We start from the raw sequence: 22,686 nt of genomic DNA, 5'->3' as shown, positions 1-22,686 counted from the left end.
GCCTCGGTCGTCCAAAGGAAATACTCCATTCCCATCCGCTCACTTTTGGTACTTTCCGTGTTAATAAAATGGCGTCAACTTGGATTGGCGGATCTTTTTTTTTTTAATTATGAAATAATGAATCCTAGCACTTGATTAAGTTCAAACTAGTTGTCGTAATTTTAAAACTGGTAGTCGGGACGGGGGAACTATTGCTACTTATCTTTCTTATAAAATCGGATAGCTTCCGTTAATTATTATCTACAGTATATGTGTAGGTATATAAACACTAAAAACCATATGGTGCCAGAAATTATATTTTTATAAAAGTGGATTCAAATAGTTCCCAGTTATATTTGCTTTATAGAACATTTTCTCTAAATTACATTGCAAAATATTTTATTGGCATGTGTATGCATGACATTTTCGTAATATCTTTATCATGAAATAATTGCACTTCAGTATTTCTTAATGGAAAATTTGGTCATATACCACCACTACCATTTGGAGCCATTTATGAGCTGATTTTCAGTGTGTAAGACTGAAAATAGTCCTTGCATTATCTTGATCACAACATTTCCTATGATTTTATTGAGCAATGGCAATCTTCTTCTTCTTCAAAAAAAAAAATGTAGGTAAAATACATTTTATAAAGGCGTCTGTTACGTACTTGCAGTCATTGAAAGTTTGACAGTTGTTTAAAGTATAAAAAGGCCAGCCATATGGTGTGTCTATTTCTGAAATGGAACATATGGTACAAGTGAAAAATGTCAATAAGAGAATATAAATAGTAATAGTAATTCTAATTTAGACTTTGATAGAAACAAAAGTTTCATTGCATGAACGCTGCAAAGTAGGAAAAATACAAAACAAATACGGGTTTGCAGTATAATATGCAACTATGAGTGTGTACTTTGCAGATTAGAGTAAAAATGGTAAATTAGGACAAAAATAAGAGCCATCTGTAAAACCTGGCTGAATCTTGTCACAGCTATTCTGGAGGAAATTCACTGAAAAAACTGTTAAGATTGCAAACACATTGTTTACAAAGGCGTAAAAAATTGTTTGTTTCCGGTAACATGCTAAAAATATTAGGGCAGATAGGTGGATTTTCTTTTGAATTTCGTTTTATTAAGTGGGACTTTTCGGAAATTATTTTTGTACCGAAAATGAATACAAGTAAGGGGTTTATACCTATAGAGCATCAGTAAGTTGATTTCTAATCTCTGACCATGTTTAGTTTATACATAATTTATTTTGGTCGATTGTGAAGGAAGTTCTACAACTTATATTAACCACTCTTGACCCCTCATTCCTGATGGAATCCATCGCCACGAGTGTATGAGAGAAGAGACCAGTTTCCTTTTAATGCTGAGCGCCAAGCAAGGTAGCTACTGGTAACATTTTTCACCTCTTTGCAATTGGTATGACGCGGTCGGGGATCGAACCGCCACACCCGAAGCGGACGCTCTACCACTAGGCTATCGAGGCGATTTAAAGCATAAAAAGTGCACTTTTGTAACGTTTTGTTAAAAAGTAAAAAAAAAAAAAAATCACACAAGCTATAAAAACATTTAGGGTTGGGCCAAAAATTTAGGGTCGGTCTGATACCGGACACAAACAATTTTTTACGCCTAAGATAAAATTATACACATACATGTATGTATTCATTACACTTTCAGTGAAATTGACAACCAAAGTTACAGCATTTTCCTTATAACACGGTATTCACAAATTGTCGCAAAAGATGGGAGTACAGTGTTGTACGAAAACGGATTCGACATTTTTCAGCTTCTTTTTTTTTGTTTTTGTGTCTTTGCTGCTCTGTTAAGCATTTTCTCTAACTTCACAGCGAGTTTTTGTTGCCGCCACACGGCATGTCTCAAGATGAAATAACTGCGGGTCATACCACATACACCAGTAGAGTGGAGTCTCATTTAAATCGGGTTGAATATAATTGGTATGTTGTCATTCGCTACACTGTTGCATTGTGGGCTGTCCGTTTTTCAAACCAACTGCTGTAACCGTAATGGAATTTATTATACCCCCACAAAACGAAGTTTGTGTGTGTGTGTGTGGGGGGGGGGTATATAGGAGTGAGCTTGGCGGTTGGTCGGTCGGTCGGTTGGTCCGTTGGTTTTCATGGTTTCCGGATGATAACTCATGAAAGGCTTGACCTATTTAAATAATTTTTGGTACACAGGTGAAACATCAGAAAATACAGGTCAGGTTCGAATTTGGGGCATTAGGTCAAAGGTCAAGGTCACAGTGACCCTGAACAGTTAAACGGTTTCCGGATGATAACTTGAGAACGCTTGGGCCTAGGATCATAAATTTTGGTAAACAGGTGTAACATCATGAATTGCAGGTTAAGCTCGACTTTGAGGTCTGTAGGTTAAAGGTCAAGGTCACAGTGACTCGGAACAGTTAAACGGTTTCCGGATGATAACTTGAGAACGCTTGGGCCTAAGATCATAAATTTTGGTACACAGATGTAACATCATGAAATACAGGTTAAGTTCGACTTTGAGATCTGTAGGTCAAAGGTCAATGTCACAGTGTCTAAGAACAGTTAAGTGATTTCCGGATAATAACTTGAGAACGCTTGGGCCTAGGATTATAAATTTTGGTACACAGGTGTAACATCATGAAATACAGGTCAAGTTCTACTTTGAGGTCAGTAGGTCAAAGGTCAAGGTCACAGTGTCTAAGAACAGTTAAACAGTTTCCGGATGATAACTTGAGAATGCTTGGACCTAGGATCATGAAAATTGATAGGGATGTTGGTTATGATCAGCAGATGACTCCTTATGATTTTGAGGTCAGTAGGTCATAGGTCAAGGTCACAGTGACTCGGAACATTTAAACAGTTTTCGGACAATAACTTTAGAATGTTTGGGACTAGGAACAGGAAAATAATCGGGAGGTTGGTCATGTCAAGCAGATGACCCGTATTGATTTTGAGTTCCAAAGGTCAAAGGTCATTTAAACCTTTTACGGACAATAACTTGAGAACGCTTGGGTCGAGGATCATGAAACTTCATAGGGAGATTGATCATGACTAGCAGATGACCTCTATTGATTTTGAGGTCAGTAGGTCAAAGGTCAAGCAAGTTCGGCTTTGACATTGGCTTAGTTCTGTGACAAGGCCTTATTGTGGGGGTATAATTCGTCACTCCTTTGACAACTCTAGTTTCTGTGAGTTGTTCTTCCCTCTATGCTGAAAGTCTATGGATAGGACTGAACATGAAGTATTTCCCATACAATTTCATGGAATAGTTTCAACGAGGAAAGGACGGCTGCTTTTTGTTAGACTATTGCGTGTTTTCAAATGTTTTATCTTCCACGCTATAAACTTCCGGGTATAAATCTAAAATAACTTCTCATTGAAGAGGCAGAGTACTCGAGTGTCCTAAACAGACGCTTGCAGCCGAAAATAGATCAGGTGGATTGTAATCTAAATCTGATAAAAGCAATTTATTTTCAGAATTTCCAGACGCTTAATTCATGATTGGTTTATACATTCTATATCTTTCAAAAACGTATAACGTGAGTCAGCCTTTGAACACGATATGGATCGTTAGAACAGGTAGCTGTGAGAATTACCATTTCCGGTTTGAATTTACTTTGTACACTAACATGATATTCAAAATACAAACATGCAACATCAACAAAAATTATGTATGTAACATTGGCAAGCAAAATTTTATAAATGCAGTGCATATTTATTCAATTTCCGGTGCGGAAATAAACGCCGATTCTTTCATTTGCCATTTTGGTTTTTGGACTTACCGTCTGCGGAAAGATTGGCAGTACGCAATACGATGGCCCTGTTGGAAGACCGTATCTGACATCTCTCAAAATTGTATTGTTATAATTGTTTTTTACACTGGTATCAACGCAATTTATATGGATTTTTTTCAAACAACGACACAACATCCATACACTTGTTCATTATTTATAGGAAGTGTATTTAGTATTTGAAGGGGCAGAAGAAGTCTTTGAGATATTGGCATTGCTTCAGGCTGATAAATTAATGATGATTATATTGCCCTAGCGTGACTAAAACAAAGCTTCTCAGTCATGCTTACCTAATGAAATAGATATTAATGTGACGTTAAATGAAGGTGCATCATTTAGAAAGTACGCAGCCAAAACATAAGCATCAGTGACTATAAAATGATTATATTTATGGTTTTACCAAGGAAAGTTGCTCATTTTGATCAATATTCGCTGATTTTCGGTCATCCGGTTTCCGTACGGACGGGGCAGCATGTATCCTCGAGCATGCGAATCTCGTGCATATGTGTACTTAAAGATCAATTTGTCGATTTTCAACTTTATTAAACATGACCTAAATGGCACAGAAGAAAAATACTAATAAAGCAATAGACGAGTAAAAAGGCTCCTTGGCTCAAACCTTTATTGCACCCGAAAGTTAATTTGCTGTCAAAGCGTATGGCATGACAGTCTTCTCAAGCAAGATGGCCGCCAGTATTGGCCGACGTTTTGTAACAGGGACAAAAATATCCTTGCATGTGCAGGACAAATATGGATAAATCGGCATTTTAAATGATGAAATACATACAAATTACTGACATCTAAAACGAAGGTAAATGTCACGCAAAAATCTTATTTTACATTATTTACTACTACAAATCAATGCCATTGGTCTGGAACTGGCAGAAGATAACTCGATGTCTGTTACAAAGTCAGTGTTGGTTTAAGTTTAATTTGCTTCTGTGCTCTGAATATATGGGAGATTGAGATAAAAAAAAACACACGCACGCATCCTATGCACCAACACCTCCCGTGCACACAAGTCTTGCTTTATGCAGATGTAACTGTATATTTCATGTAAGAATTTCTGACTTTAGCCCTTACCTAAGACTGTCGATCACTAAGAATAAAGATCGTCTTAGTGCTCATCCGGTGTTTTAAAGACAAAAGTTTTCCCAGGAGGAGCGTCCTCAGTCATTTAAACAATCTATTACGTCCTCGTATAAAAGTAAATTTTTGTTTATCGAGGGGTGAAAGCGGAAGAGGTATTATATGCACTTTAACCTTTAACCATTCACATTCACTGAAAAACATTCAATTGTGTAAACAAACATTTAGATCTATACTTCGTAAGACATTATTGCTTTCGCCATTGAAAGAGATGAGTTATATATCAAGAATCTCCTACCTGTTAATACAAACTTTGAGATGGGCTTGGCATCAGATACTTACACTTGGTGATATTTCAACTATCTGATTTTTAGCAGAAGTGTTTCCGAAATTTGCTGCCAAAAATAGAATCACATACGCACGAACCTACATTCAGTGATGACGGTATATCTTTGACTAATCTTTTGTAATTGTTTGAATTCGTTTAACATGAAATACCATCACGTAAATTAAAAATATCAAGTTTTAGTGTTGTAATCTGGGTCAGAGGTTATAAAAATTAGTTTGGGGACCAGTCAAACAATGCAGTCTTTCCATTGGTCATTTTCTAGAATGATTTCAACATCAACCAATCAGATGCTTGAGTTTTGAGACTAATCTAGTGCGTTTAACAAGTTTTATTCAACAGATTTGCGCTGATCGGAAACAAACAAATGAAGAACAGCAGCACAGTTAAGTCATCCTCAGTTTGTTTAACACATATTTATTTATTTATTTATTTATTTTACTTCTGGCTATACAATTGCTACTCAGAATTCCTGTTGTCAATTTAAAATAAGGGCGAATTCCCCAAAATAACCAAGACAATACAAGGGGTTGAAAACAGTTGGGGTTTCCCGCAATAGGCCTTAACCAGCCGCATGTTTGCATGAAAACTTTAAAGCATGAACATTTATTTGCATGTCATTTGGAAATGTCTCTTGGATCGGGTAGACGTGCAAGCCGGTCATTTTTCACTACTAGTTGTGCTTTTGTGTCTGTGTCTGAAACCGCTTTACGTACATGTTTGTGTGCTTATATGTCTCTAACGAAATTGTCAGTTACATTGCACTGATCCGACTAAAATTTAGTTTGCGCTAGAAGCATCTGTTTCACAGAACATCGCTCTTGTCGGATGCAAGAATTTACAGTTTTGAAACTTTGGAGTGTTTAAGGGGGAATGGTACTTTGTCAAAAGTTAAGATTTGCTGATTGTCTTATATACCAAAATAAACTTGAAGATATTTCCAATTGATATCATCATCTTTTAGAGCAATAAACATGCGTATGACGTTGCCATGACGTCGCAAACATGACCCGTTTTCGCGCTTTTTACGTCCGTTAATGGTAGCACTAAAATAGTATAAAACTCGATACTACAAGCGTATTGTTGGCGTCAATGCATTAGATTATATATCAAACGACAGAATAAAGCAATTTCTTAGTGATTATTAATATGAACAGGTATTTTCTATCTGAATTTTCGAAGGAGGTTCGAAAACAGACATTTGGTTGTTTAAGAAAATTCAGGAAGAAAATCGATTCTGATCCATTTTGCAAAAAATTGGCCCGTGAAATTTTTGCCAAATTTTTGTGTGTGAAAATTCATTATGTTGTTAATATCTATGCCAAAATAGAAAAAAGTTCACCGAAGCGTTTTTGTAGTAAAACCGTTTGAACTTGACTACTGCAGCGTCGTTAAAAGACATGAAATCGTTATGTAACGTTGCATGTGTTTGTTTTAAATGGCTTGTCATAATTCTACCTGGAAACCTATAAGCAAGCAGTTATGAGCAAAAAATTAAATATTTCAATTTAATCGTAAAAAAATTACACATTTCATAACATGCAGTATTCCAAAATATTTTCATTGAAAAGTGCGTATCTTTTAAATTACTAGAAGTTCTTGATGTTCATTTCAATAGCCACTTCATGCACCTTTTTCAAACTCAGCTGCTCTCTAAAATTAGTCGCGATAAATACGGACAGTTCAGAAGGCTAAAAAAGTTAAGTTTTTGAAGAAAGGGAGTGTCGGGAGTGATAATAAAACGGAGAAAAGCAAAACAGAAGAATCGTCGATTATGCATATTTTGGTAATGTATTTGACAATGGTTGCAAAATATGCGGAAAAAGACTTTACTGAAGCCCGCCCGCTTAGCTCAATAGGTAAGAGCGTTGGTCTACGGATCTCGGGGTGGCTAGTTCGATCCTCGGACGGGGCGTATGTTCTCCGTGACTATTTGATGAACGACACTGTGTCTGATATCATTAGTCCTCCACCTCTGATTCATGTGGGGAAGTTGGCAGTTACTTGCGGAGAACAGGTTTGTACTGGTACAGAATCCAGGAAAACTGGTTAGGTTAACAGCCCGCCGTTATATGACTGAAAAACTGTTGAGAAAATGGCGTTAAACTCAAAACAAAGACTTTACTGGAAAAAACCTATTTTCCGAAACTAAGTATGGTCTATATAGTGTACTACATTTTAAAATGTAAAATCTAAAATGCTACGGCATTTTACGGAACCCCTATTCAATAAACGTTGCAGCTGCATTAGGTAAGCATGGGATAATTAAAATACAAACATTTCCGCACAGTTCTATCCGAATGTGAATTTCGTTTAAATTGTATTTATGATACACATAAAGAGCCATGTTCGGTAGCGGGGCTCGAACTTACAGTCCTCCATCAGTGAGATATCTCAGTGAATCAGACCACGTAGGCAGTCCTAAAAGTTGACAGTTTATATATATACGTTATTTTTCTTTTGCAAGCAGTACAACGGAATTTTAAAATTCGAATGTTACGTATGAATTTTAAGATTCCGCCGTGTACTGTTGGCAAAGATTACACGTCAAAACATTTACATAAATGGATACCGTTCTACCTGTTTTAACATATGTTATTTGAGCCGCGCCATGAAAAAACCAACATAGTGGCTTTGCGACTAGCTTTGATCCAGACCAGCTTGCGCAGTCTTGTCAGGATCTATGTTGTTCGCTTTTAAAGCCTATTGCAATTTAGGAAACCGTTAGCGAACAGCATGGATCCTGACCAGACTGCAAAGCCACCGTATGTTGGTTTTCACAAGGCGCGGCTCATTTCATTTAAATATTTCTGTTATTTGTTATTTGTTGCACAGGACGGGGAAAAAGCCTGAATAGAAACGACTAAATTATGAATTTTAAACATGCCATCACGGACATGCCCCTTCCGTTTACATGACGACATAACGATATAGAATGATGAATGTTCGTCCATATGCCGTCGCGGCTTGTTTCACAATATTGTCTTTCCTAAAATTCAATAAAAAATATATTAAAGTTTGCAATAGTGATCCAAATAGAAACTAGCAGTATACACTAGAGAACGATCACTCAAAAAGATGCTAAATCCGTTCCCGATCCTGGATTATGTACTGAGCTTTTATTTTACACGTATTTTAGAAAGAATAAGTTTGAATAGAATGGCTGTATAATAGGTCTTAATAAATTAAGAATGCTTATATTTTTAATAAAAAAAGCAGCCAATGAGCGGCAGTAAGCTTGTCTACCTGCCTGACATAACTGAAATACTGAAAGGGCCGTAAAACAGGATTCTCTCAATCAAAACAAACAATAATATGAATTCATTTGGAATTTCCATATAAGCCGACAATCTCGCATGTTATGCGCCCTTTTCCGAGGTCACCGTACCGCACTACTGATAATTTCCTGACAAGTCAACACGATGCTGGTACAAATCTATACTTTAGGTTGTGTTTCTGTAATAAGAATGTATATAACAGCCGTACTTAATCAGTATCTGTTTGTCTCCCTTGGCTATATTTTTGCATGAAGACAAAAATGGATAATCTCGTAAATATTAGTACTAAAGAAATATTATCAATAAATCTATCTATAATATAAATTTGCCATCAAAATATTATGTTTGTTTTAAAGCAACTTATTACATAAAATAAATACACATACATAAATAATATATATGTAAATTTAACACGCCCGTGTGAGTGATAATTATCTATGACTGCTATATAACTTTAATAATTTTCTGAAAGTTAGTGTGAAAAAGAGCAATATTTTTATTGAGTTTTTTGTCAATTATTTATGTTAATTTCGTTTTGAAAATTATATTATTATTGACCCTTGAGCCATTGGATATGCTATGGTATTCACTGGAAGAGGTCAATATTGTCCTCCTCCGTTGAATATCACATCATATCCGATGGCTTAACAGTCAATAACTGTTTTATTATATGGGTTCAAGTTTATAAATAAGTAACAAATATTGTTGCAACATATGTAATGTTTGAAAGTAACAATAACTGTGTGAAAACTTATCAAAGTTTACACGAAAACAATTAAATATGGTCAAATTCACAGATGCCAAAAAATGGAGCAATTCTGTAAAAGCTATGGAGCCCGATATTCGTGCTCAATTGCATAAAGAGGCAAGCAATTCTGGACTGATGTACAAACATATTTTTACTCTACATTTTAATTGTCCTGAATATTTTTTTTAAAGAACAATTAACAATAGAAAATAATTTCCATTGCAAGCTTGTTTTCCAGTGCAAAGTGAGTTTCAATAAATCTTGAAGAAAAAGGAGAAGCTGAATTAATACAGGCGCTAGAAAGCATAGTTCCACATATGTATGGAGAGCACCATCTTTGCAGCCACTGGTGTAAAAATAAGGCTAATAATGTAAATATTCACGTGCTTACGTCATGTCTTAAGCGACGTTGTTTATTGCGACACAATGCTCTAATTCAAACGGTTGTACTAGAAAAACGCTTCGGTGAACATTTTTTTATTTTGGCACAGCCATTAACAACATAATGAATTTTTACATACAAAAAATTGGCAAAAATTCCACGGGCCATTTTTTTGCAAAATGGATCAGAAGCGATTTTTTTTCCTGAATTTTCTTAAACAACCAAATGTCTGTTTTCGAACCTCCTTCGAAAATTCGGATAGAAAATACCTTTTCATGTTAATGATCACTAAGAAATTGCTTTATTCTGTCGTTTGATATATAATCTAATGCATTGACGCCAACAATACGTTTGTAGTATCGAGTTTTATACCATTTTAGTGCTACCATTAACGGACGTAAAAAGCGCGAAAACGGGTCATGTTTGCGACGTCATGGTAACATCATACGCATGTTTATCGCTCTAAAAGATGATGATACAATTTTGAAATATCTTCAAGTTTATTTTGGTATATACGACTATTAGCAAATCTTAAATTTTGACAAAGTACCATTCCCCCTTAACCACGTTAAAAGTTCTGCATCTTACGTTCCGCAAATAAAATTGCCGTTTTTGCTGTATTTAGATAACACAAGAGTGGGAAACAGCGGTATGACATCATTTCCGGCTTGCAAAGGGAGATTATCAACTTAACATAATTATAGCTGACTAACAACCAATCATAGAGCATATTGTAGTCACGTGACCATGACAACAATGCAGTCATACCGCGAGAGAAAGGAAGCACGTGAACGTGAACTGCATGGCACGAGCAGTCGAGAGGACTCTATAGTTGATGACGAGGATTCATGGTGAGTAATTGACCGTGACCTTGACCTTTACCCTTCAGTGACCTCTCAAAATTAATTGCATATTAAAGCTGAACGCTGAAGACTAACAGCTTTTATTTCTGACAATACTAATTTTAATACAGTAACTACTTTTATAGATTCAACACACTAAAAGTAAATAGAGGTGCCACCCAACTTGGTCTCCAAATAAAGCCAGGACTGGTCTCAAAATTCGAAAATCTGATAGCTGTTTCTGATTACATTCCTGAAATTGACCCCGGAAAAAAGAGGGGATATTGACATGTGACATTGATTGATTCCAAAGTATATACTTATCATAAATTGATACTGTTCTTGAGTTTTATTGCCTTTGTATTATCAGTTTTTGAATAGCATGGTAAAAAAAGAAAGAAAATTGACCAAGTTCGGTGTTGACCTTTAGATATTTAATAACATTTTTTCATCTTATTATATCATTTATCGCATAATACTTTATCTAGATGACGTTTTATGCCTGTGGAATATAATTATGTAGTTGTTCGTATGTAATATGTAAATGTTTATTGTACATTTAGAATTCTTATGTACATGTACTCTTTGTTTTAGATGGTTACTTGTTTGAGATCTTTGTAGGCAAAATCGAGAGCTGTTATGTTCGGTTTGTACGCACTATATAGAGCTAGCCATGTGAGGACCAAACCATTCAAAACACTTATGATTTAGTAAAATACCACAATATGTATAAGACTTAAAAGCAATTCACAATTCATTTGCAGTAGTAAATGCTAAAGACAATTCCATCAACGTGGAAGTAACTAGTGTCGTGTAAAAGATAATAAAATGTTGCGTATAAGCCATTCCATATTCTTGCTTACTTGAAAACAGAATACAGTCTTGGGAAAATTAATGCCATTAGCCATATTTACTACAAATTAAGCATAAATTTGAGATTCTATTAGTTCCAGTTCTTTTTTCATTTTAATGGATGTGCGAAACTGAGACCAAAATGCCTTTTAAAAGTTTATCAAATGATTTTGGTAGATACTATAAAACTTCGAAAAACGAACAGAATCAGGTCAAGTCTGTTAGAATACGTCTGATGCTTCAGATAACATTAAATTATCGTAAAGATAGTTCCAGATGTCATATTCTGCCAAAGCCGAAGTGAAACACTAAAAAAATATCATGGATAGGAATTTATGAAAGAACATCTAGATATACAAACATTTGGTTGGTTTTCTTGAAAGTATTTCTCATACAACACGTACAGGCCTGTTAGTTAATTTCCGAGCTGAATGAAGACTCGTGATATTTATCTGCTACATGAGTTTAGAACTGTTCTAGACATGCGTTTACAATGTAGAATATACTCAATACACAATAAAAACAATACAGATGGAACTGCTTATCGGATACCCTATCTATGAACTCTTTTTGACAGGATAATTGTGTTGGGTTTTAGCCAAACGTACACAGGGGAGAGAAATCTTACCATCCATTTTCGTAACTTCAGAGAAAGACTTAATAGTAGCTTCCCTTGAAAGTAGGAACAAAATGGTTGCAGTGAACTGCCGCTAAAAAAGTAACACAGTCCCTAAAGGAAAACAAGTGTATCACCGAACTTTTACAGCACAAATTTTCATGTCTAATATTTTTGACAATGGCATCTATAAAGTACTTTTAGAGAAAAATAGTCTGTTTACTCTTGTTTTAATACATATACACATTGAACTTACGTGACCCGGATGTATTTAAGGTTCGTTGTTGACCCCTCCCCAAACAAACCATGGAGGCAGATAGGCAGCACAGTTCGAAACAGGTGAGATGCCCATCTATAAAGCTTTATAAGTCAACAGTCAAAAATATGTCCTTCTGTAATTCAGTTTCTGATATAATACTTTCTTATATGTCGGATAGAATGGCGTGTATAAAACACCTAAATGTGATTAGACAGATTTTGGCCATTGCCTAAATTATGTTGAAATATATTTCATTTTACCAGAAAGAATCAATAATGTAGATCTGTAAGAACTATCGGTCTTTTTATCGACAATATTTATTACTCAGCAAAATTTACACTATTATAGTCATTTCGCGAAATCATTTAGATTATTGAACTTACAAATAGAGCTATTATTGTTGTAATAAAAGTAATTGTATTTATCTTTACATTAACTTTTCAAATTTCCCAAACATTGGGATCTAGAAGCTTATAAATGTAAATCACACGCAGCTTTCGTTCTCGCAGATATGCTGTAGCACATTTCATCACCGTGCATTAATTTTCTCTTTGAATAAAATTCACCACCTGTAGCTGTTATTTAATTCTTTTTCCACTTTGTTAGTTGGAATAAAATTTAGATTCTTATGGCTTCCAAATGTCTTATTTTGGCTTATAAAGCTTTATACTCACGGACAAAATAGGAGTGACTTTCCTAACCATTTAGGGTTTGTGTTTGTATTTTCAAAATATTCCCGCAATGTTAGAAACCTGAACCTGTAATCATGTTTAGAACTGTTTGTTGTGACACGTGACTTGAACATAGAACCAAACCAACATCGTGTGCACCAAAAGCAAAGAAACATGTTATAATGTAGATAAAAGAACACATTTCATGGAAAGTTGTAGAATATCTTTGAGAATAGATGTGTATATTTCTTGTTGTGCCATTGTCTCTGTGTAGATTCCGAGTGTAACATTTTTAGATGGTGGCTGTAGACGGTAGTTTGTTTTCCAGTGTGAAATATCAAAATGTATTTGAAATATTGTTCAAAGAAATGTAGTAATGGAATACTTAAAAAGAGTGTGTAGTGTATAGATTTATGTCAACATATTGATTTAGTGCTGTCCGTCTGTCTGTCCATCTGTCTGTCACAAAGTTTGTCCACGCAACTTCTCCAACATCGCTGTTTAGTTTTCTATATGATTTTGACATGTTCAAACCAGTTTAAACATGCATTAAACATATTAGGATATACAATATTTAGTTTTATTATATACCTTTATAAAATCTGTAAAAAAGGGCTTGTATTTCACAAGTAAATAAGAACAGGCAGATTTTTTTTCGTATTGTACCTTTCGTATTATACGTTACCGGACTATTTTAATCAATATGTATGACCTGACACAGTTCTATAAATAGCGCACATAAAAACTTCACTACGTTCCATTTTAACATCGAGAAACATTGAAGATTTCGTTCAATAACAAAACACCAAACAAAAAGGTGGAGGTATATAATAAAAGAGTCATAACAGTAGCTAGATCTGGGATTTTGTATTCGGCTCTCGTGGATTTTGCACGCCTCGTGAGATCCGATCCGGCAAAAATCCATTCGAGCCGAATACAGCATCCCAGATCGAGCTATTATTATGATAACCCTATTTTATATATCAGAACCAAAATCATTTTGCTTTTTTAAACCTTATGTACAACACACGCAACCATTTTTGGTATATCAAACCTACCTTACATAACACAATCAACATTATTTTGGAATTTTAAACCTTTCATAACACAATCAGCATCATTTCATTGTTTAAATCCGTACAAAACGCACATTATTTTGTTGTTTCAATCCTTACATAGCACAATCGACATCAATGATCAGACCTTCCAAAACACAATTAACATCATTTGAGCCGTACCATCTGAAAACCAACATAGTGCATTTGCGACCAGCATGGATCCACACCAGCCTGAGCATCCGCGCAGTCTGGTCAGGGTCCATGCTGTTCGCTAAAGGTTTCTCTAATTGCAATAAGCTTTGAAAGCGAACAGCATGGATTCATGCTGGTCGCAAATGCACTATGTTGGTTTCTCATGGTGCGGCTCATTTTATCGTTTCATTCTGTACATAACATACGTTATTTTATTTTTTCATTCCTTACATCACAAACATCATTATTTATGTTTCAATGTATATTGTTGCATGTTCTGGTTCGTTGATTTGCAGTGGAGTTATGACCCTTGACTCGTTTTTCCCACTTCTCTTACATTATTGGGTGGATTTCCACCAAACCTTTCAGGTGTGATCAGTGTAAAGGCTCATTGTGCATATTGATATGTTAAGCCTAGTCATGCATATCATCGACATGTTCTGGTTCAGTAATTTTTAGCGGAGTTATGGTCCTTGGCTTGTCGTAGTTAACAGTATTTACACTACCTGCTGTGTACCATTAAGCTGAAGTGCCCAGCGTGAAGCGTGTTTGTGCAGTCATCGACATGTTCCGGTTTATTGATTTTCGGCGGAGTTATGACCCTTGATTTGTCAAATTCTATAATGTTTATAACTTCATCTATATCAATGGTTGGAATTCTACCAAACTTCACAGGAATGGATCAGTGCCAAGCCTAGTTTTGAATATCGTTGGAATGTTGTGGTTCAGTGATTTTCAGTGAATTTATGACCATCAATTTGTGGCATTTCACAATGTCTATATGTAAAGTGTAGAGAGACATACGTTTTTCATCAAAAACAATCTCTAATTTTGTTGTTTCAATCCTGTCAGGGCACAATCATAATTTTGTGATTTTAAACCATATATACTTAACACAGTCAGCATTATTTGTTTTGTTTTGAACCTTCTATAACACAATCAACATCAGTTGTTGTTTTGATCCTTACATGACACAATATTCATTATTCTGTTTATTAAAACCTTACATAACACAATCAATATCATTTTGTTGTTTCAGACCTAAAATCATACTGTGGTTTCAAACCTCACATAATGCAATTAACATCATATTGTAGTTTCAAACTTTACATAACCAAACATCACCATATTGTTGTTTCAAACTTAACATAACACAGTCAACTCATTTTGTAGTTCCAGTACTCAAATAGCACCATTTTGTTGTTTCAATCATTACATGACACAGTCTTCATTATTCTGTTGCTTCAAATCTTAAGTGACCCAATCGACAACATCTTGTTGTTTCGAACAATACAAAACACACGTAACGTCATTTTGTGGTTTCAAACCTTACAAAACTTACTTAACATCATTTCGTTGTTTCAGCCCTTACATAACAAACCAACGTCCTTCTTGGTTTTTCAAACCTTATATAACACAATCAACATCGTTTTGAAAACTATGGAACAGAATTAGGGCAAAAACTGCATTGCGCTTTCGTATATCCAATCTTGCTTTTCACATGTATGCATTTGTGATTCTCATGTTCACATACTTCCTTCTGACATCCCATTTTGCTTTGTTACATGCCCATTTCTGCATCCTTTGTTTGCGTGTTTCTTTCTGATATTCATACATGCTTAATCCTGAGAAATGATCTGTGCTTGCTTCATTTTTCTAAAATGTTCGTGTGGCTTTCTGTCAAACTACATCCACCATTCATCTTATTTACTAGTGGTTACTTGCATTGTGTCTTCTTTGGAGCGTCAATGGTGTATGCTTATTGATGAAAAGAACATAAGTGATTCCTTAAATGTTTAAATGCAAGGAGTTTTGATGCTTACATATAAATTTAGCTGTTGGTTATGATGCGTTGTGACAACATACATTTTTACATTCTCAAATTCTTGTTCAAGTGGAGATAACCCCCTTGTACTAAAATACGGAAACACACGAACTGTACCGAGAGTGTTTAGACTACACGTCCGGTAACCGGACAAACAACAAAATTATATTCTGAAATAAGCATTGTTTTCGAAACACTACCTTTACTATTGTGTATAGTTAGCAGATATTTATAGCAGACGAGCGTATATTTGATAGCCTTAAATTGAGATGTAATGTAGCGCTATATCTATATCAGTAGTACTTTTTTACTTTATAAGTTCAACACTCCTATATTACATAATGTCATAGACTAATGAAGAAGTAACCATGATATTAAAACAAGAGCTGTCAGTGGACAGCGCGCTCGACTATTCTCAGTGTTTGATAGTATAATATAAGCTATGAGTAAAACTATGAGTATAACATTACAATAAGCATATTCTAAGTCGAAAAGGGGCCATAATTCAGTCAAAATGCTTGATAAAGCTGCCTCCTCCTTTTTAAAGACTGGGGTCATGATGGTAAACAAGTATGTAAAATATCAAAGCAATATCGCAATGGACTTTGAAAATATTTGGGGTGGTAGGCAAACTTTAACATTTATTCTAAGTCGAAAAGGGGCCATAATTCAGTCAAAATGCTTGACAGAGTTGCCTCTTCCTTTTTACAGACTGGGGTCATGATGGTAAATAAGTATGCAGAATATCAAAGCAATATCTCAATGGACTTTGAAAATATTTGGGATGGTACGCAAACTTTAACATTTATTCTAAGTCGAAAAGGGGCCATAATTCAGTCAAAATGCTTGATAGAGTTGCCTCCTCTTTTTACAGACTGGGGGTCATGATGGTAAACAAGTATGCAAAATATGAAAGCAATATTTCAATGGACTTTGAAAATATTTGGGGTGGTACGCAAACTTTAACATTTATTCTAAGTCGAAAAGGGGCCATAATTCAGTCAAAATGCTTGATAGAGTTGCATCCTCCTTTTTACAGACTGGGGTCATGATGGTAAACAAGTATGCAAAATATCAAAGCAATATCTCAATGGACTTTGAAAATATTTGGGGTGGTACGCAAACTTTAACATTTGTGTGACGCTCACGCTCACGCTCACGCCGACGCCGGAGCGAGTAGGATAGCTCCCCTATTCTTCGAATAGTCGAGCTAATGAAACATTTAAGCCTGTATGAATGTCAGAAAGGAACACGTAAACATAAGATGCACAAATGGCCATGTAACAATGCCAAATGGGATGTCCGAAAGAAGCATGTGAACAGGAGAATAACGAATGCATATATGTAAATCGCAAGATTGGATATACGAAAGCACAATGCAGTTTTTGCCCTAATTCTGTTCCATAGGAAACGCTTGACATAATTTCGTGGTTTCAAAGCTTACATAGCACAAACAACATCATTTTGTTGTTTCAAACCTGACAGAATACACTTATAATAACATAATTTTGTTGTTTCAAACCTTATATAACACAATCAACGTCATTTAGTTGTTTCAAACCTGACAGAACACGCTTGACATAATTCTGTGGTTTTAAACATTAAAGAACAAATTCAGAACCATTTACTTGTTCCAAACGTCACGAAACACGCTTAACTTCATTTTGCTGTTTAAACGTTATAGAATGAAGCCAAAATCATTTTGTTCTTTCAAAACTGACAGAATTAAAAAGACATCATTTTGTTGTTTATAACCTTATGTTCTAGAGAACATATATACTTAACATCATTTTGTTGTTTCGTATCTTACATAACTCTTTAGCATCATTTTCTTTTTTCAGACCTTACTTACATAGCACTATCAACATCATTTTGTTGTTTCAAACCTTACATAACCCTTTAGCGTCATTTTCTTGTTTCATTACTTACTAACATAGCACTATCAACATCATTTTGTTGTTTCAAACCTTACATAACCCTTTAGCATCGTTTTCTTGTTTCAGACCTTACTTACATAGCACTATCAACATCATTTTGTTGTTTCAAACTTAACATAACCCTTTAGCATCATTTTCTTTTTTCAGACCTTACTTACATAGCACTATCAACATCATTTTGTTGTTTCAAACCTAACATAACCCTTTAGCATCATTTTCTTGTTTCATACCTTACTTACATAGCACTATCAACATCATTTTGTTGTTTCAAACCAAACATAACACTTTAGCACCATTTACTTGTTTCAGACCTTACTTACACAGCACTATCAACATCATTTTGTTGTTTCATATCTTACATAACCCTTTAGCATCATTGTCTTGTTTCAGACCTTACTTACATAGCACTATCAACATCATTTTGTTGTTTCATATCTTACATAACCCTTTAGCATCATTAAATTTTGGTTGTTTCAGACTTTACTTGCATAGCACTATCAACATCATTTTGTTGTTTCAAACCTAACATAACCCCTTAAGCATCATTTTCTTGTTTCAGATCTTACTTACATAACACTATCAACATCATTTTGTTGTTTAATATCTTACATAACCATTTGGCATCATTTTCTTGTTTCATTTCTTACTTACACAGCACTATCAACATCGTTTTGTTGTTTCATATCTTACATAACCCTTTAGCATCATTTTCTTTTTTTCAGACCTTACTTACATAGCACTATGAACATCATTTTGTTGTTTCATATCTTACATAACCATTTAGCATCATTTTCTTGTTTCATACCTTACTTACATAACACTATCAACATCATTTTGTTGTTTCATACCTAATATAACCCTTTAGCATTTCTTTCTTATTTTTCAGACCTTACTTACATAGCACTATCAACATCATTTTGTTGTTTCATATCTTACATAACCCTTTAGCATCATTTGCTTGTTTCAGACCTTACTTACATAGCACTATCAACATCATTTTGTTGTTTCAAACCTAATATAACCCTTTAGCATTTCTTTCTTTTTTTCCAGACCTTACTTACATAGCACTATCAACATCATTTTGTTGTTTCATATCTTACATAACCCTTTAGCATCATTTGCTTGTTTCAGACCTTACATACATAGCACTATCTGTATCAACATCAATTTGTTGTTTCAAACCTTACATATCACTTTAGCATAATTTTCTTGTTTCAGACCTTACTAACATAGCACTATCAACATCATTTTGTTGTTTCAAACCTTACATAACCCTTTAGCATCATTTTCTTGTTTCATACCTTACTTACATAGCACTATGAACATCATTCTGTTGTTTCATATCTTACATAACCATTTGGCATCATTTTCTTGTTTCATTACTTACTAACATAGCACTATCAATATCATTTTGTAGTTTCAAACCTTACATAAACCTTTAGCATCATTTTCCTGTTTCAGACCTCGATCACTTACATAGCAATATCAACATCATTTTGTTGTTTCATATCTTACATAGCCCTTTAGCATCATTCTCTTGTTTCAGACCTTATTTCCACAGCACTATCAATATCATTTTGTTGTTTCAAGCCTTAGATAACCCTTAGATAACCCTTTAGCATCATTTTCTTGTTTCAGCTCTTACTTACATAGCACTATCAACATCATTTTGTTGTTTCAAACCTTACGTAACCCTTTAGCATCATTTGCTTGTGTCAGACCTTACTTACATAGAACTATATCAACATCATTTTGTTGTTTCATATCTTACATAACCCTTTAGCATCATTTTCTTGTTTCATTAGTTACATACACAGCACTATCAACATTATTTTGTTGTTTCAAACCTAACATAACCCTTGAGCATCATTTTCTTGTTTCATACCTTACTTACATATCACTATCAACATCATTTTGTTGTTTCAAACCTAACGTAACCCTTAGGATCATTTTCTTGTTTCATACCTTACTTACATAGCACTATCAATATCATTTTGTTGTTTCATATCTTACATAACCATTTGGCATCATTTTCTTGTTTCATTACTTACTAACATAGCACCATCAATATCATTTTGTAGTTTCAAACCTTACATAAACCTTTAGCATCATTTTCTTGTTTCAGATCTCACTTACATAGCACTATCAACATCATTTTATTGTTTCAAACCTTACATAACACTTTAGCATCATTTTCTTGTGTCAGACCTTACTTACATAGCACTATCAACATCATTTTGTTGTTTCAAACCTTACATAACCCTTTAGCATCATTTTCTTGTTTCATACCTTATTTACATAGCACTATCAACATCATTTCGTTGTTTCAAACCTTACATAACCCTTTAGCATCATTTTCTTGTTTCATACCTTACTTACATAGCACTATCAACATCATTTTGTTGTTTCAAACCTAATATAACCCTTTAGCATCATTTGCTTGTTTTATACCTTACTTACATAGCACTGTATCAACATTATTATGTTGTTTCATATCTTACATAACCCTTTAGCATCATTTTTCTTGTTTCATACCTTACTCACATAGCACTATCAACATCATTTTGTTGTTTCAAACCCAACATAACCCTTTAGCATCATTTTCTTGTTTCATACCTTACTTACATAGCACTATCAACATCATTTTGTTGTTTCAAACCTTACATAACCCTTTAGCATCATTTGCTTGTGTCAGACCTTACTTGCATAGCACTATCAACATCATTTTGTTGTTTCAAACGTTACATAACACTTTAGCATCATTTTCTTGTTTCAGACCTTTTTGACATAGCACTATCAATGTCATTTTGTTGTTTCAAACCTTACATAACCCTTTAGCATCATCTTCTTGTTTCATACCTTACTTACATAGCACTATGAACATCCTTTTGTTGTTTCAAACCTTACATAACCCTTTAGCATCATCTTCTTGTTTCATACCTTACTTACATAGCACTATGAACATCCTTTTGTTGTTTCAAACCTTACATAACCCTTTAGCATCATCTTCTTGTTTCATACCTTACTTACATAGCACTATGAACATCTTTTTGTTGTTTCAAACCTTACATAACCCTTTAGCATCATTTTCTTGTTTCATACCTTACTTACATAGCAATATCAACATCATTTTGTTGTTTCAAACCTTACATAACCCTTTAGCATCATTTTCTTGTTTCATACCTTACTTATATAGCACTATGAACATCATTTTGTTGTTTCAAACCTAACATAACCCTTTAGCATCATTTTCTTGTTTCATACCTTACTTACATAGCACTATCAACATCATTTTGTTGTTTCAAACCTTACATAACCCTTTAGCATCATTTGCTTGTTTCAGACCTTACTTACATAGCACTATCAACATTATTTTGTTGTTTCATATCTTACATAACCCTTTAGCATCATTTTCTTGTTTCAGACCTTACTTACATAGCACTATCAACATCATTTTGTTGTTTCAAACCTAACATAACCCTTTAGCATCATTTGCTTGTTTCAGACCTTACTTACATAGCACTATCAACATCATTTTGTTGTTTCAAACCTTACATAACCCTTTAGCATCATTTTCTTGTTTCAGATCTTACTTACACAGCACTATCAACATCATTTTGTTGTTTCAAACCTAACATAAATCACATTATATCATTATCAATTTGTTGTTTCAAACCTAACACAAACACTAATTATTATCGTTCCATGTTTCAAAATCTACTGAACGAAATCGACATTATTTTATAGCTTCAGTTCTTACGTAACACACTTATAATCATCCTCGTTTTGGTTTTTAAAACCTTACACATGTCTGCTGCACAAAGTACAACTAAGTCCGTAATAAGGATGATAATTACGGTGAAAAACAAATTTTAAGAGAAGATAAAAATACTCCTAAACTAAACATCCTGTTATTATTTATATTACTTACGGTATACAAGTTAAAAAGTGTTTCATATACGTCACAAAGAAGATAGAAGAGAAAAATATGATTTGGGGAGCGGCCAGAAAACTGAAAGCAAGGTGGAAATGAGGATACTTTTGACACCATTGGAATTGTCATTCTGAGTCAATCTCCTATACAGAGTTGTTATTCTTCCAAGTGAATATGAGGTCAGAAAGCGTCTGAAGAAACAGTTGCAGACAACAATTTGAATGAAAGTGACGTATTGGATAAGCTATAAAGTATTTCATATACGTCACAGAAACAGTCAAAAGAGATTTCCTGCAGTAACAGACGGTAACTGAACTGAATGAGTGTGCGAAATCTGTGTTATGTATTCTTTTGACACCCTTTTTGTTCATTTTCTTTTTGAATTGAAATATGTGCTAAACAGACAAGAGATGTGAATGAAAACGCAACATTGTTTAAAGGTTAAACTCCTACAATATTACAACAGTTGTTCTCTATGCTTAAACTCATTATATGATAACATAAACATTCGTGTTGTATGAGACATTTTGATGAAAACATAAGTACCAGTTTCTCCTTTGTTTCCTGGCCAAAAACCTGTACAGGTGCGCCTAATCGAGCGAGAATTATTCATTTCACAAAAACGTTACGGAATACGCATATTGCGGAACATTCACCAAGAAATAATACAATATTTTTTACAAGAATTAATTAATGTTTCTCTGTTAGCCGCAATATTGCCTTTACACAAGTCAATCAAAATTCGTATTAGCAATCACGGAGCGTTCAGCAAGTACCGACATTAATTTAAGTCTGTAAAATATTGTGTGTCGGTCTTTGAAGTGGTATTTTCTTCAATGCTGTCTTATGGTCGCTTGGTATTGTAGAATCCTCTAAT

General features: G+C 34.4%; 1 protein-coding gene across 6 annotated transcripts in view; it reads left to right on the top strand.

Moving 5' to 3' along the window:
• Window positions 1-22,686, top strand: part of LOC128547328 (E3 ubiquitin-protein ligase TRIM56-like) — a 39,157-nt gene that overhangs the window by 3,727 nt on the left and 12,744 nt on the right. For all 6 annotated transcript variants that reach the window (XR_008366456.1, XR_008366455.1, XM_053519692.1 and 3 more), the window contains exon 2: window positions 10,249-10,474. Coding sequence is in view for 4 of the 6 variants with exons in the window: in XM_053519692.1 (XP_053375667.1) it covers window positions 10,371-10,474 (104 nt within the window). In the remaining 2 variants the exon portion in view is untranslated. The remainder of the gene's footprint in view (window positions 1-10,248; window positions 10,475-22,686) is intronic.

This window comes from Mercenaria mercenaria, chromosome 12, assembly GCF_021730395.1.
Source record: "Mercenaria mercenaria strain notata chromosome 12, MADL_Memer_1, whole genome shotgun sequence".
Lineage (NCBI taxonomy): Eukaryota > Metazoa > Mollusca > Bivalvia > Venerida > Veneridae > Mercenaria > Mercenaria mercenaria.
This window is presented reverse-complemented; position numbering and strand designations above follow the sequence as displayed.